The sequence below is a fragment of the Papaver somniferum genome, unplaced genomic scaffold, assembly GCF_003573695.1.
Source record: "Papaver somniferum cultivar HN1 unplaced genomic scaffold, ASM357369v1 unplaced-scaffold_19, whole genome shotgun sequence".
NCBI classification, from domain to species: domain Eukaryota; kingdom Viridiplantae; phylum Streptophyta; class Magnoliopsida; order Ranunculales; family Papaveraceae; genus Papaver; species Papaver somniferum.
Genome location: NW_020628818.1, coordinates 12,189,760 through 12,206,359, shown reverse-complemented (window position 1 = coordinate 12,206,359; position 16,600 = coordinate 12,189,760). Strand labels below are relative to the sequence as shown.

At 39.0% G+C, this 16,600-nt stretch overlaps 2 protein-coding genes across 2 annotated transcripts; one reads left to right on the top strand and one right to left on the bottom strand.

Moving 5' to 3' along the window:
* The first annotated feature begins 8,220 nt into the window (after positions 1-8,220).
* Positions 8,221-9,008, top strand: LOC113338416. Its single transcript, XM_026583848.1, has one exon. The coding sequence runs from the start codon at positions 8,447-8,449 to the stop codon at positions 8,873-8,875; it is 429 nt and encodes a 142-aa protein (XP_026439633.1). The 5' UTR covers positions 8,221-8,446; the 3' UTR covers positions 8,876-9,008.
* Positions 9,009-10,796: 1,788 nt separating this feature from the next.
* Positions 10,797-16,398, bottom strand: LOC113338530 (polyadenylate-binding protein 7-like). The gene is made up of 11 exons (XM_026583932.1): positions 16,345-16,398; positions 14,322-14,547; positions 13,723-13,841; positions 13,406-13,599; positions 13,031-13,290; positions 12,829-12,935; positions 12,560-12,749; positions 12,157-12,443; positions 11,893-12,048; positions 11,345-11,563; positions 10,797-11,248 (listed from the first exon to the last, which is right to left on the bottom strand). Exons 1-11 carry the CDS (start codon positions 16,396-16,398, stop codon positions 11,039-11,041), a joined length of 2,022 nt encoding a protein of 673 aa, XP_026439717.1. The 3' UTR covers positions 10,797-11,038.
* Between the last annotated feature and the right edge of the window lie 202 nt (positions 16,399-16,600).

Genomic DNA, 16,600 nt, shown 5'->3' with positions numbered 1-16,600 from the left:
AGTGATTTGGTGGGGCACACGATTCAAGTTGTTACCATTGCTAGGTGAAATAGAGTGACTGAGATACAAAAAAAAATAAAAAAATTGAGACCAGACCATCAGACCAACCGGAATAAATTCAATAAAGTCGACCACTGGTGCCCTTGTATATGCCAGTTGTGTTGACCTAGAGTTAGGTTTATCGACCACTGGTCCCCTTGTATATGCCAGTTGTGTTGATATTAGTCAGACCGGTATATCAGTCCATTAGGATAGGTTCATCTTGGCAGAGGCCTTCAGACAGATATGGGAAACACCGTTCACTTTAAACCATCATTTTTCTCTACATCCATCTTCTTAATCTTTCCATGTGATTGGTTGACTCCGGTTATGATGTACACAAACTATCTGAGTAGAGCTCTGTCACTTATATATGAATTTTAGTATGGTGAGTGCAAACTCGTGTACAACAATTGGAATTTTTCATCAGGGTACTTCCTCCTGTAGTCAATGAGGGTATGCCAACCAAGGAGATTCTTTAGCGCCTTCCAAGGTTCTGCGTAGATATCTAGGGTCTGGAGTAAAGGTTTTGTGAGTACACCTCTGGTAAACCCTCCGAAGACAACACTCCGCCGCTAGGGCCACCTAGCGGTTTAACGGCTTGCTGCACGTGCTAAGTGTAGTCATTTTATTTTCTAAATTAGTTTTGCTCGAGGACTAGCAAATAATAAGTTTGGGGGTCTTTGATAGACACATTTTTGTGTCTAAGTTGTCCTCAATTTTCTCTATGTTGGTACTCGATTTTGTACTTATTATGGTGTTTTGTGTGTTTGTAGGTATTTTTGGAAAATTCGGCTCGAAAAACTGCTAAAGGTACCTCGGAGGACATTTGCTATTCGGACCCCAGATTTGGACAAGGGTCACCCAAGGTTATGCGTAGCCCAAATTCATCCTCAGCACCCACGACTATGTATATCCCAAATTCATCCTTAGCACCCGTTTTCTTCTTTTGAATTTCATTTTGGCGGGAAAATGAAGAATAGAACTGTGTGATTTTCGATCGAAGTTTGAAGGAGTTCTGGGTAGACTAAAGGGTTGAAATTTGTTAGGTAGTTGTGATATGTCCCAACAAAACTATTATGAGTGATTTGATCGATTAAAATTGGCTGGATTCGCGTAGAAGTAAACAGAGCAACACTTTCTCGGGAAGAATATTTCACGGGTTTTGGAGAGTTTGAACATGTTCTGATGACTCGATCAACATTCTGGAACGTGTATTGACCTGTTCAGAGTGTGCTGGCAGAGAATCAACGCGTGAGGAGGTAAAATAGGGAAGAAAATATTCCCGAGAATATTTTTTTCACTAGCGAGTTATGAAGAGATTTCCGGAGTTAATGCAGAGATTGGATGACCCTATTGAGTATAAAATAGGTGCTCAGGCACCAGAGAGGGGGACGGAGAGTTTGGGAGAGTTTGGGAGACCACAGTGCAAATATTTCTGCTGCTTCATAGTTGAAGAACACGAAGAACAAACTAATTCTTAGAAGCTACAGTAACAACGACAGATTCCTTTTATCGTTCTCTGTAACAGTGTTTTGCAATAATTAAAAACGTTGCAAACACCCGATTTTCATCATTTTCTCTCCATTTCATCTTTGTAAACAATTTTTGAAGCAATGAACAAATATTTGAGCGTGTTTACACAATGATGAGCTAAACCCATCCTCTGGGGCGAAGGAGGAAGCTATTTCACCTATGAAAAGTGGTAATCTCTAATTTATGCAATTATTATATGATTATTTGCCTAGATAAATAAATTGATAAAATGGTTTTTGTTAAACAATTGTCATTTCAATTGATGGAGCATGCTAGCCTAGGGTTTTGATGTCCCATACTTTCGATCTACAATTGTTATTTCTAAAAAATCAACTATTGCAATATTAAGAATCAATTTGAATGCATGATTTGCATGATTATAATTAGAGAATATAAATCACTTTGATATTGGTAATTAGTGGATTCCATGGCCCCAGTCTTCTCCATATTTTACATATCACTTTTATTTAAGTTTGCTATATTTTTAGTCTTAAAATTAAATCTAGAATCTTTTGCTTTCACAAGTCTCAATGAACCTATTACTATAACAACTCAATTGAAAATACCATCACATGCCAGCCGCACCACTGCGCCAATGGCATGCCATGCCAGCCGCACCACATGTGACAATGGCATGCCAACCACCTTGCTATGCCATACCATGCCGGCCTTCCCTATGCGGCTACCAAAACGAAGGCGTGGGATGATCAACGACCACCCTTCCATCTTAGATGCAAATCTAAGCCGTCCAAGGTCGCTAAACAACGTATGGTAACCTTTGTCCCAAACCCTAGTTTTGGCCACGCCAAACCGCGCCAAGGCATGGCATGCCAACCACCTTGCCGCGCCATACCATGTCGGCCTTCCCTATGCAGCTACCAAAACAGAGGCGTGCGATGATCAACGGCCACCCTTCCATCTTAGATGCAAATCTTAGTCGTCCAAGGTCGCCAAACAACGCATAGTAACCTTTGGCCCATCGCCAAAACCCTAGTTTGGTCGCGCCTAAACCACGCCAAGGCATGCCGACCATGCCACATGTGCCAATGGCATGCCGCGACATCCACCTTGTCGCGCCTAAGCATGCCATGCCGGCCTTCCCTTCACGGCTGCCAAAACAAAGGCTTGCGACGATCAACGGCCACCCTTCCATCTTAGATGCAAATCTCAGCCGTCCAAGGTCACCAACCAACACATTGAAACCTTTGGCCCGACGCCAAGCCCTAGTTTGGTCGCGCCCAAACAAAGCCAAAACCTTAACTTTTGGCCGCGCCTAAACTGGGCCATATTAAAGCCGTACCGGCCATGCTTTCATGCCACTGGCTACCAAACGAAGGGTTGCAATAATCAACGGCTACCCTTCCTCTCAAGATGCAAAATCTCGACCGTCGAAGGTCACCACCGAGCCGGCAAGTCTCCCAAGCTCGACTTTCCGAACAACAACATGCTACATATTTTCCACGAAAACACTCGAGACATCAACACATGTCACAAACTGGGGGATGCTCATTGGGTATTGGTTTGGCGGTTTACAGCGTGCGGCGTACACTACGCCCGTTATAAGACAGTGTCATAAGGATGAGGCGGTTAGTAAATACAGGGAGTAATGGTGAAACGCTTTCTTTTATGGAACATCAATTCCAGGCATTACCGGTTACCACCTCCTCCCATTTACTCATTCGTTTTCCATTTCTTACGAGACCAGAATACGTTTCACTTCGAATTGTATAAATAGGTCTTACCTATTTCCACCGAACAACAAGTTCAGGTTAGGAGGATACAACACTCAGAAAATATTTGCTAGCTTTCCATCTGTTAGATTCCCACTTTCTGATACAAGTTGTGAAACAACTACTCTTCCAGAATCAACTATTCTGGTCTCAACACTCTCTTCGCTTCCCTCCCCAAAACTAACCCTTCTCCTTCACTTTGTGACCGAATCAAGTCTGGAACGACCATTTCTTGGTTTAGGACGGATTTGTACAGATTGATCTCTCGAATCTAAAGTACTCCTTTGCAGTACATTGTTTAGGGTTTAAACTCGTTTCTCACCCACACACCAGAAATTACCAAAATCAGCAGAAATCGTTTTCACCCTCAAACAACAGCGTTGCGAGATTATTCCCTTCAACCATGGCATGCTTCTTAGCATCGTATCTAGATGGCAGCGATCTGAGAATTTTCATCACAATGTCCTTTTCAAGAATGGTCTTACCCAATGCAAAAGATGCATTAACAATTTCATACACTTTGTGATTAAACTCATCAAATGATTCTTCATCTGCCATACGAAGGCTTTTCCAATCAGAATTTAGGTTTTGAAGCCTAGCTTCTTTCTCACTGGTATTTCCTTCAAATACGGTTTCTAAGATATCCCAGGCTTCTTTAGACTTTGTGCACGTAGTCATGGTGCTGAAGATCTGGGGTAATGGCATGTATGATAGCGTTTAAGCCGTCAGAATTTTGCTTTGCAGCAAGGATTTCTTCCTGACTATATCTACCAATATACTTAGGTATAGATACATCTCCTTCTGTATTAACCGGAGGATCATAGCCATTAATAACACGTACCCATGTTTGAAAATCACGAGCTTGAAGAAAAGTACGCATAGAGATTTTCCACCATAAGTAGTTTGAGCCATCGAAGACTGGTGGTACGTTTATGGAGATAGAATTCTTGTCCATAGAGTCAGATCGCTACAAACACAGACTTATAAGGTCTTTAAACGTGTTTGCCTGCTCTGATACCAATTTAAAAAGCGGGGGTCTAACAACCACACCCAATATTTCGCTTAGCAATCTGTATGGACTAACTCCAATATGCTTTTAAGAGAATAAATTAGACAGTCAGATTCAATCTTAATAAAAGTATATAAAAGAGTTATATCTCACTTTCTCGATTCAATACTTAATCAAGCAAATAAAAATCTGCGAGTCTAATTGAATATAAGAGAAATCACTTGAACGGTACCAAAGACCAATGTTCAAGGATCAATCAATTTCAATCAACAACCAAAGGTTGGATTTCCCAATTGATCGATTCAACGCACAACCTGTGATATTTCAATTATATAACAAAATATAATGCGAAAAAGAAATAACACAGACACCAGAAGTTTTGTTAACGAGGAAACCGAAAATGCAGAAAAACCCCGGGACCTAGTCCATATTGAACACACAATGCATTAAGCCGCTACATAGACTAGCCTATTACAAACTAACTTTGGTATGGACTGTAGTTGAACCCCCAATCAATCTCACACTGATCCAAGGTACAATTGCGCTCCTTACGTCTCTGATCCCAACAGGATACTACGCACTTGATTCCCTTAGCTGATCTCACCCACAACTAAGAGTTCCTACGACCCAAAGTCGAAGACTTTAATAAACAAATTTGTATCACACAAAAAAAATCTACGGTAATAGATAAATTTGTCTCCCATAGAAATACCTACGAGTTTTTGTTCCGTCTTTTGATAAATCAAGGTGAATATGAACCAATTGATAACCCGAACTTATATTCCCAAAGAACGGCCTAGAATTATCAATCGCCTCACAATAATCTTAATCGACTAGCGAAGAAGATATTGCAGAATCACAAACGATGAGACGAAGATGTTTGTGACTTCTTTTATATCTTTCCTATCGGAGAAATCAATCTCAACCCAATCTTACGATTGTACTTAGTACGATAGAAACAGCAAGATCAGATCACACAACTACAAGAAAAATAGTGTCGGTCTGGCTTCACAATCCCAATGAATTCTTCAAGTCGTTAACCTACAGGGTCTGTATAGAAACCTATGGTTAAAGGATAATCGACTCTAACTAATACAACTAGTATCACACATAAGGTGTGGGGATTAGGTTTCCCAGTTGCTAGAGTTCTCCTTTATATATCCTTTCAAATCAGGGTTTGCAATCTAATTTACCTTGGTAACAAAGCATTCAATATTCACCGTTAGATGGAAACCTGATTAGATTCAAGCTAATATCTTTCAACCGTTAGATCGAAACTTAGCTTGTTACACAAAAACGAAATGCATGTTTATTTAGGTATGTGTAACCGTACCCAAACATGTACACTTAATTGGTTCAACAATAGTTAACCAAATGGTTAGCCATATGAGCACTTTCATATCAACTGTATTCTTCCTTACCACAACTAGTTCAAATGAACTAGTTAGAGAGTTGTTCAATTGCTTAGATATTATAGAAGTATACAAGACACAATCGAAGCAAAAACGATTTGATTCACTCGGATCAATTCATGAACTTTATAGCCACGGTTTGCAAATATGCATTCCTTAGTTTATATAAGTTTAAGTTCACGAACAATCGTTTTTAGAAAATAACCAACTTAAATACGTATACTGGTACGCGGACTTAAGTACCCGGAATAAGTTTGTTTTCAGTTCACAAACTCCAACACAAATTCACGGGATGTGAACTTCCGACAGTACACGGACTCTAGTTCAGGTTTTCCTGAGCACCAAAGTACGCATATTTTGGTTCAAGGAATAAGGACTTACACAGGTACGAGTTACCACACAATGTTTATATCCAACCATGGTTATGTAATCTAAAATATCATTTCAATCATTGAAACATTTTAGAGGACGTTATATATTTGTTGTTCACAAACTATTTTTCGTTAAAGCAATTTTCAAGTAATTAAAACTTAATATGGCTTTCGTCACTAGTAAAGATGAACTTGGCCAAAGCGAAAGCTTACCAGCACATATTTCGAGAAATAGATAAGCGAGATAAACTCGGCTCGAAATAGCAAATGTGTATAATTAAAGTCTATATAGCAACACGAATTTTGTCTCAAGATAGGAGATAGAGTAGATAAAATTTTGAGTGATAGATAAGTTCGTCTCCACATACCTTTTAGTCGATGAAGTTCCACCAGTTCCTAGAGTAGTTCTTCGTCTTTGTATGATGATCGCCATGGAGTCTTGAGCTCAACTACGCTTTCTATCCTAGTCTGAGACTTAGATATAAGTAGACTAGAAATCAAGACTTATAGTTTTGGAAACTAAACTTGATAACATGCTTTAGATACCAACGCTTGCGAGTTCGACTGAGCAGTGCTCTAACAGATATGGCACGCCTTTTTTGGTCTCTCGGTATCTCAGAACGACATCAATCTTCTACACAAATCGCCTATGTTTGAAGATTTAAAGTATGGATTTTCACCTCAGGTAAATTTCACTATCAACGGGAATCGCTACACTCATGGTTATTATCTTGCAGATGGAATTTATCCAAAATGGTCAAATTTAGTTCAATATTACCGTCAGCCACCTTCCGGTGAAACGGGTTGTTCATATTCATATTTTAATAGTAAACAAATAGACCTGAGAAAGGATGTTGAACGGGCTTTTGGAATTCTTAAGCGCAAGTCCGCCATCATTTGTGGGACTTATTGTGTTCTAAGTGCTCGTGAAATGCATAAGACTATGCTGACTTGCATCATTATGCATAACATGGTAATTCAGGAAACTCGTCATAATAAGAATTGGACTAACCATGAAGATGAAGACTTAAGGCCTGAGGTTCACCTAGAAAGAGGATTACCCGCAAGGAACTATGTGGTCTTCATCATCCTCATCTTCAGCTTGAACTCCAAATTGTTTTTCCAAATTTCTATTGTTTCGATTTTCTTCCAACTCCTCTGCTAACCTGTCCATATCCATCTCTCATACCATCAATTGTCTGGGATTCATTGTTAAGGTGTTTACAATTAGAATCTTATTCTTGTCATAGTCTGAAACAAATTTCTCTTGATTTTGTCGATGTTTTTTCATCTCCCTTGTCAAGAACTGATGGTCTACTGTTCTTTGTTTTTGCGACGGTCTTCTGATGCTTTATCAAAGTATCCAAAACACCTTCACTTGCTTCTCCTTCTTGGGCGGCTTTTCTCGCTGCTCTTGCATTGTTTATTCCTAACAATTTTCTCTTTATCGCATCATTGACATTCAAGTTGGAATTGTAATTTTTTGTGGTTTCTGGTGAAGAAAATGGATTCTCCAGAGGGGGATGAGATGTTTGAGATGGTTGTGAACCTGGAGTCGAAGGAGAAGAAGTGTATGGTAAACTTGCAGGTACATTCTACATGTTTGCTAACACTTCTGGATTATATTTAGGCAACACTTTCAAAATATGATAACAACTTTCATAAACAAAAATTTTCCCATGTTTGTGGTGCCAATTAGTTCGACACTTTCGTTCGACATCAACATCGACAAGACCGCTCGCTCGAGCACGAGTGGCTTGCATTAAAGCAACAACATACACGGCAACTTGCGCGTTAATTATAACGAAGCGACCCGATAATCCATTTGCATCATGATCGTTGATGTTCATAGTTTCTTCACGAAATTTAGCAAGTATGTTATCCCACAACTTGGTAGATTATTGTTGGGCACCATCGATACTATCTTGGATAAAAAACGCATAGTTTCTGCAAATGCTTGCATCTTCGGCTACGGTAAATTTTGCACATTAGATTGAGACATATTAAAGAACTCATACAATAAGAGTGAATGAAAAAGTTGGATGATGAAATTTGTTTTAGATTAACAAAAATGATAAATTCTCAAATTTGTCGCATCCCTAGGAACCGGCCCAAATTCGATGTACGCGTGCCTTTGTTCTTCCAAGGAAAAATAAAAAATTGCAGCTACATTAAAACACTGTCCATCTGGTGGGGCCTACTTTGTTGCCGACACAAGAACACATGTTGATTATCTCGTTTTCCTAGCCGATGATTGCACGCGTGTCAGCAAGATGGAGGAATCACTTTGACGAGTATCCTACTTCAAGTACTGCCCCCAGTTACTAGCCATCCTGACTAGAGTGAGAGATGGGAGTTGTGATTTTGGACGGAACAACAGTGAAATCATTCGTAGAGGATGAATCGGCATTCAACAAAAGTGTCGATGAGCGATTTGAAGCACTTGATTCAAACAAAGATGGAGTATTATCGCGATCAGAGCTCCGTAAAGCTTTTGAATCACTCCGACTCATTGAATCTCACTTTGGAACTGACGTAGCTACACCACCTGATGAACTGAGTCAGTTATACGATTCAATATTTGAGAAATTCGATTTTGATCACAGTGGAACGATCGATGTCGAAGAATTTAGAGCAGAGATGAAGAAGATTATGCTTGCTGTTGCTGATGGTCTTGGGTTTTCACCTATTCAGATGGTTATTGAAGATGATGATGATGATAGCTTTCTTAAACAAGCTGCAGACCTTGAGGCCTCCAAGATAGCAAAAGCTTTGTGAAACACAAAGTTTTCATCGCTGTTGATTAACTGTTGTTGTTTTTAAGTTTGTTAGTGATTTTGTATGCAAGTGAATTTGATGCCGAGCTTATAATGTATTTGGTCGTTTGAAAAATAAAAGTGTCTTCTGGCTACCACTGATGTCACCGCCAGTGAGAAATTCTGACGATTTTCCGATTTATAGTAGGAGTGGAAGCTTTTGAACTCTGTTTTCATTGCCCAAGTGTGAATCGGGGTGATTTGCCATTAAAAGTTGATGATACTGATAATTTTGGTTGGATTCCATTGTTCTCTTGTGTTCACACATAACGAGTTAGACTTAACATCAAAATCAAACCGAAGCAGCAACTTATACATATTTAAAAAAGAAAAAAAAACTTGGACTGGAAATTTGGGAAGCGCTAATGAATGCCGCTTCAGCCGGATTTACATGCGTATCGCCTCACCACCCATATAAAATATCAGGAATCATGGCTACTTTAATATCTTCTCATCAACTTCTGCTAAGCCTGTATGGGTGGCTGACTTTGTGTATAACTGTTTTTTTTGTTCTTGTATCAAGTTTTAAGTAAAAAAGGGATAACAAAGCTATCTTCTCTTTTTTTAGTTTTCACCAAAATCTCAAAGCATATCCTGAGGTAGAGTAGAGAGATCCGACATCAACACATGATTGTGGACCATCAGGAGGACTTGATAATAATGGGAAAGATCAATTGTGAGAAACTGAAATAGATCGACTTCAGTGGAAGAATGTAAGAAAATGAAATACCTGAAATGATTGATACGGATCACAATGGTGTGTGCAATATAATCGTAGGCAGAAAACTTATACATCTCCATGGGTTTTGATGAATTGAGATTGAACAAGGTGATCTATAGAATCTAGAGAAACATTTGCCTTCCAAACTAGTAGTTCTTTTTTATGAACTCCGTTATCACAGTGGATGTTTTTTCTTATAGGAAGAAGAATTATCCAATTTTATCGTTCGATGCATGATCCACCTGAACTTCAACAAATGCATTCACCGACTCTTCTTCACCTAATGTTTAACAAACTCATTCTGCGTGACATACTTGAGTGCCCCTCTTATTTTTCCTCGTCAATAAAGATGCGGAGTGATTTTAGGTGGGTTTTTCGGAATTTCTTTTCGTGTGCGTGTATTCCGAAAGTTCATCTTCAGAGTGGTTTCTGTGGGTCCAATCCCTACTCATGCTTTTACCATGGATGAAAACCAGAGGTATGCTCGGAAGTCGGAAATATAAACTGATAAAAGGTTCAGACCATAGAATTGGATTTTGTTGCTCTTTATGTCAGTGTTGAAAGTATTAGTACGAGTTATAAGCCTGTAGTGTCGATAATTTGAATGGAGAACCTAAGAGTTCAACACACTGATGGTTCTGATGAAGGAGAAAATTGAGGAATTATTCATGGAAGGGCACATTGTAAGAAAATTTGGGGTTCGGCCATATTTTGTTCGAAACTTAACACGCTTGATTATGTTACTATAGAATTTATTTGGTTGGTAAAGACCAAGAATGCTCATAAAAATGTCTTTATCAATATTTCAAATCATGAGACAATTTAAAAACCTTAACTTATGCTAGTCGTCGTTGTCACTTGACATTTATGTCCGACGGACAGTCAATTTCTCAAGATAAAAAAACTGTGCTCAATGCGCTAGAAGCGACGGAGTCAGGAGTCGCAATCGAAAGAACCCACCACTAAACATAAGTGAAGGACCAACATGCGAAGCATAGTTAACATGTCAACACAGAGGAAAAGTCAAACATGTGCAAAGCAAAGAATCCTGCATACTAGGTGGAGAAAGCGCCCAATATGACCAAAGAAATGGTTACTTTTATCTGTCTTCACCAAGGTGTTCGATACCAGTTCACCATTTGAAGTACCCACAAAACACTAATTCAGTGAAACTCAGCAATTAAAACTATAAGACAGCAAAAAGGATCAATGGATGTTCTTCAAACTTAATAGAAGTTCTTACACTATAGCCTAAAACCAAGCTCAAAGACCGAAGTATAGTCAAGAAGTACGGTTAGCTAAATGCTACCTAGCCAGAAACTTTAATAAACCTGGTTGTCAAACCACAACCTCAACTTGGAAAAAAAGATAGAGATAGAGACTCCAGGCACAAGATTGTACGAGTTAGTTGACTGCAACCTGGGCTACTGACATGTAATTGGGATGGAGGGACTCCTGCCCAGCACCAGAGGATCTTGTTGTCTTGGAGCTCTTAAGAATCTGCAATGCTTCCTCCACTTTGATGACCAACGATGCTGGTGACTCCAATAAAAGAAGCAACTCCGAGTTATCCATCTCCAAAAGCATCCCAGTTATCTTTGCTGCAAGTTCGCGCTGGAAACCCACCAGAAAAACAAATGTAGGTTTAGATAAAGGTCAAGTGTCAGTCGGTTCTCTGAAGAAGGAACATTATTTATCTGAGATTTTTACCTGGAGTTTAAAGACAAGTGGGTAGAGACATTCACCAAGCATCTGTTTCTGGTGCTGAGGAGAAGCAGCAGCTAGCATGGTGCTCAATGTCTTTAATCCTTCAAGGGGTTGAGATGTCGCACCAACTCCTCCAACAGATTTAAGACCAGCAATAGATGAGACTCGCTGAGGTCCATTTTTCATCTCGCCCATCTTCTGTACATTCGTCATGTACTTGATCTGCTCAGGAATACCCAACGCAAGGGAACAGCAAGACACTTTTCAGCTCATGATAAATAATGAAACACAAAATGTCTTTCAAATCTAGTCATCATACTGTTACTTTCATATCTTACATATGAATCCATATCCATATATATAAATATAAATGCATTGAATATAGAAACCTATTGTCAACTAGGAATATACACAAGGAACATTTATACAAAGAATCGAGTGGATGTTTGATCAAGCATAGCAAATCAACAAGTACATGATATTACCGTTTGATAAACACTGTGCAAGTAGTTTGCAAGGAGTAAAAAATAGAGGAAGAGAAAGGTGCAGACCTGCTGATTGTTTGGATCTTTCACTGTAATCGCTGGCCGAGGGGTAGATTGTGGAATGTGTGGCATAAATGACACTGATTGACCACCTGTTTGAGCAACCATATGCGCATTCATTCTCCCCCATTTTTTCTTGTTTTGCCTAGAACTATCAGGTATCTGCAATATAAACAAATAATATGGGATTCGGTAAATACATTATATGCTAAGCATTGAACAACTGGATGCTAATCTAGTGGTACTTAAGTTAGAAATTATGTCTCTCACCACGGGTCGGGGCACTGAATGGAAATTTGGTCTAGCAGGAGGCAGAAATCTACTGGTCCCCCATTCAGGTGTCAGACCCAAAGGTTGATGCATAAGCCCCTGTGGTGGAACCATATTAGGAGCCAAGGTGTAGTAAAGAGGAGGATATCTAGCTGGGATGACAGCAGCAGAGGTTGGAACTGCCAAGCCTGCAATTCCCTGAGAAAACTGAATCTGCAATTGTGTACGTCTTTCCTCTTTCTTTTGGGCAAAAGCTACATACAAAGGCTTCCTATGAAGCATGTAACCTGTCCATAATGCATACCAGCATAGTGAATCTACTATCCATGCATCTAAACTTAACAAAGAAACCAATTCAGAACAATCCATAGGTCTAAACCAAGTAACGGGGTTAGTAGTATACCATGTAGGCCGTTCACTGCTTGATAAGCTGCTTCGATAGTGGTGAAGCATACAAATCCAAACCCCTTGCTCAGTCCTTTCTCATCAAGCATTATCTTTGCGGAGGTGATTGTGCCACACTTACTGAATATACTCCTCAGTTCGTCATCATTAACACTATCATCAATGTTCTTAACATACACATTTGAACCCTGAAATGGAAACAAATGGTTAGACAAACAAGCTACTTGCACAGAAATAGAAAATGAGAGAGACCATTGCATTTAATACCTTAAATTTCTGGAGTTGCTCCTTTCGGCGTTCCTCAAACTGATCATGCAATATTTTTTCGCGCTCTGCTTTCTTTTGGGCCCTCCCGACATACAAAACCTTGGACCCTATCGTTTAGCAAAGGGTACAGTTAAAACAACCAGACCCAGGCACAGTTGGACCTATAATGTACTTCAGAAAAACGAAATGAAAGAAATTTTACCAATTTGCATCCCGTTAGTGGCCTCCATTGCCTTTTTCGCTTCATCGGGACTATCAAAGTTCACAAAACCAAATCCCTTGGATTTTGAATTGCCGTCTTTCATGATAACCAAGTGGGTAATTTTTCCATACTTGGAGAACTTCTCTGTAAGAAGCTCTTCCGTAACATCCAAGTCCAGATTTTTTATGTATAAATTGGTAAAGGTAGAATCAGAGTTGCTAGAGGGTCGCTCACTCTTTTTCACGAAAGGACCAACATATCTACAACAAACAGTATTCACAGAACAATGAATGGACAAATAAAAAAACTACGATAAATAGAATGTATCGACAAAGCTTGGTAAGGGAATAAAGCAACAAAAAAAGAAGTGCATACATTTGCTTGCCCTCAACAGTAGATCCATTAACACTGTTAATAGCCGCCGTCGCAGATTCCTCAGTTTCATACTGAACAAATCCATATCCTTTGCTCTTCCCTTCTTCAGTCATTGCAACTTTACAAGACAAAATATTTCCATACTTGGAAAACATCTCATGAAGCTTTGCATTATCAATTGAAACACTCAGATTCTGCAATAATATACACCAAATCCAAACATTGGTAAATGTAAGCAAGGAAATTTGACAATAAAACATAATCAAAATACAGTATGTTCTGGTAAAAAACTTGAAGCAAACTAAGACCTATTCTACCTTAACGAATAGATTTGCAATTCCACTTTTCCTTGCATCTGAATCACGACGCGACCACATAACTCTTATCATTTGGCCTCTCAATGGAGTGTGATTAAGCTTCTCTATTGCAAGATTTGCTACCAAAAGAAAACAAATAGAACAATCAAATTACAAGAAACATCAAAGTAATCTTTGTAACCTACATAGAACAGAAAAAGAATTTAAGAAATAAGGCAAAACCTAGAAAGATTTTGCTCGGAATTGAACCCTAAAATACGAGAATCAACAAGAAGCTACTTCAAGAAACGAATCTAAAGCAACAATCAAACACATTGCATGAACAAATTCACAAAAATGAAACTCAAAAACATGATCAACCTGATACAACATAACAAGAACTACAAAAAAACTAAAGCAAAACCTACAGAAATTGAACGATCTACTCGAAATTAAACCCTAACAAGCGAGAATCAACACCAAAAAACTCCAAGAAACACATTACATGAAAGAAAATCAAGAACACAAACACAAAACAGAAAACAGAAAAAATTCCCAAAAATGGCAAAAAAATCACAAAAATGAAGAAAAATTCAGAAGAAAGTGGAGTAGATTCTTACCATTATCAGTAGAGATGTAGTTGACATAACCATAACCAAGCGACACCGAAGACACAGAATCTTTACAAACACGAACAGAAACAAGATTATCAATGACATTAAAAGCAGCATACAATTCATCTTCTGTAACATCAACATGAAGATCTCCTACATACAACGATGCTCCTGGTATTACTACACTACTGCTACTCTGAGAAACCACCGCCACTACAAGAATTTTTCTACCCTAATTTTCTTTTCTTTACACAGTCAACAGAAGAGAGAAAAATTTCTCCAAAAGTGAATTTTCACAAGGAAAGTGATGGATTATATTGTCTATATATAGAAGAGGAATCGAAGAAGAAAACGGGGTTTTCTGTGGATTTGCATGTGCGTGGAACTTTGGTGGTTGTAAATGTGATACACAACAAACTCAGCGAGCGAAAAATAGACACAGAGAATATTTCGGGGAAAAAGGGAACTGTATCTGACTCGGATAATTAAAGGAGGTGAAAAATTCAGTCAGCTTTAAGCCACTCTAGACCCACCGGAGGGAAATAAATACTGATGTGGCATCACATCTGACCGTTGATTGTCAAGCTCGGAGTCCACCGGTACAAGACATTTTATTTTTGATTGATACAAATTTGGTTCTTATCATCTGAATGGTATAATCACCCAGTAACTTTACCACTGTACTACAGTAATTATCAACTGTAAGCAAGGACTATGGAGTGAGGATTCTCATTCAATATGAATGAGTTTCACTAGATTTGATCAAATTTGGTGCTACTATGGAGTCACTCATTCATCAATAATCATTGATACACTCATTGGAGCGAATGAGTGGGCGAAAGTGTACACTAGGCGGTTGATCTTCAGCCTCTTAGGAAAAAATCACTCCAAGCGGCGCATGTTTAGCCTCTCAAACATATTTTTGAGTTTTTTAATTTAGTTTAAACTCTTTTATTGGGTCCCGCAAAGATTTTATTAATAAAAAAACTGAATACATATCTAGGAGGCACATCTTTAGCCGCTTGAAGAGATTTTTTCTCTCTAAGCGGCTGAAAATCGTCCGCTTAGTGTATTCTTTTGGTTTCCCATGGTGAGAAAACCCCTCTTTCACCTAGTCTCTCATTCATTATGGCAGTGAATGAGTGTTTTTCACACTCACTCCATAGCCTTGCTCTAAGAGCAGCCCCAGTCACGATGCTATGAGCAACCCCAGTCACGACTAAATTTGGGGACTATAGCCAAATTTGTTCCATAACTCAGCCACAGTGAAAAGGACTAAACCTATATATGGAATGGAAAACTAGGGTTCGAGACTAAATGTAATCGTCAACCCAGATCAAATGAACATATAGTCGGGCGTAGGTATTAATCGTGTTTGATGTTAAGTGCAAGTATAGTGAACGTTTCAAAGCCGACGTGAGTATAACTAACGTAGCATAGCTGAGCGTAGATGAAATGTACGCTTGACCATCATGCATAAGTTCACTGTACCCACGCCTCACCATCATACGTTCCTTATATTTTACGCTCAACGAGGGGTACTATTATATTGCTCGCCAAACTAAATTTTAGTATTTCACCATTGCACTTCACCTCCATTAAACCCAATTTCTTTTAGCTTTTAGTCTGGCTTTTAGTAAGTCCACTCCATGATTGTGGTTGCTCTAAGTGCGTAAAAACAAGATGAATGATAATAGTGGTATACATTTGTATATACTTTTTTTTCACCTGGCTAAATTGGGGCTTATAAGAATTAATGTGGGCCTATCACTACGTGACAAAATAGTAGGGATGTCCATAAAATCAGGAACCGCGGATTTCATCCGCAACCGTCCGCAAGAGTCTATGGACCGGACACGGATGAGTTTTCAAATCCGCAAGATTTAACGGTTTGGTTACGATTGGTTTTGTAAATCCGCGAATTCACCCGCACCGTAGGATAATAAGGGAACTTAAGAAAATTACTAAGGATAAAGCCCAGTTAAATAAAGCCCGGCAAAACAAAGCTTATGACTTAGTAGAGACTTACAGGCTCCAAAGCAACTTTAATTCTCCCCTGCAGGAGTTGCTTACTCTTCTTCATGGCTGCCAAGCCGTACACATTTGGTTGAACAACAGAGATTACTGGCTAGATGCCATAACGCTATAACATAGAAATGAGCAAGAACGTAGATGATATAAAGTACGATAAGAAAACTCCACAACACAACTCCAGAGAACGTAAATGATGGCAAATCTCCTTCATCAATCTTTAACCAAAAAACCGAGACATACACAGGAGTGAA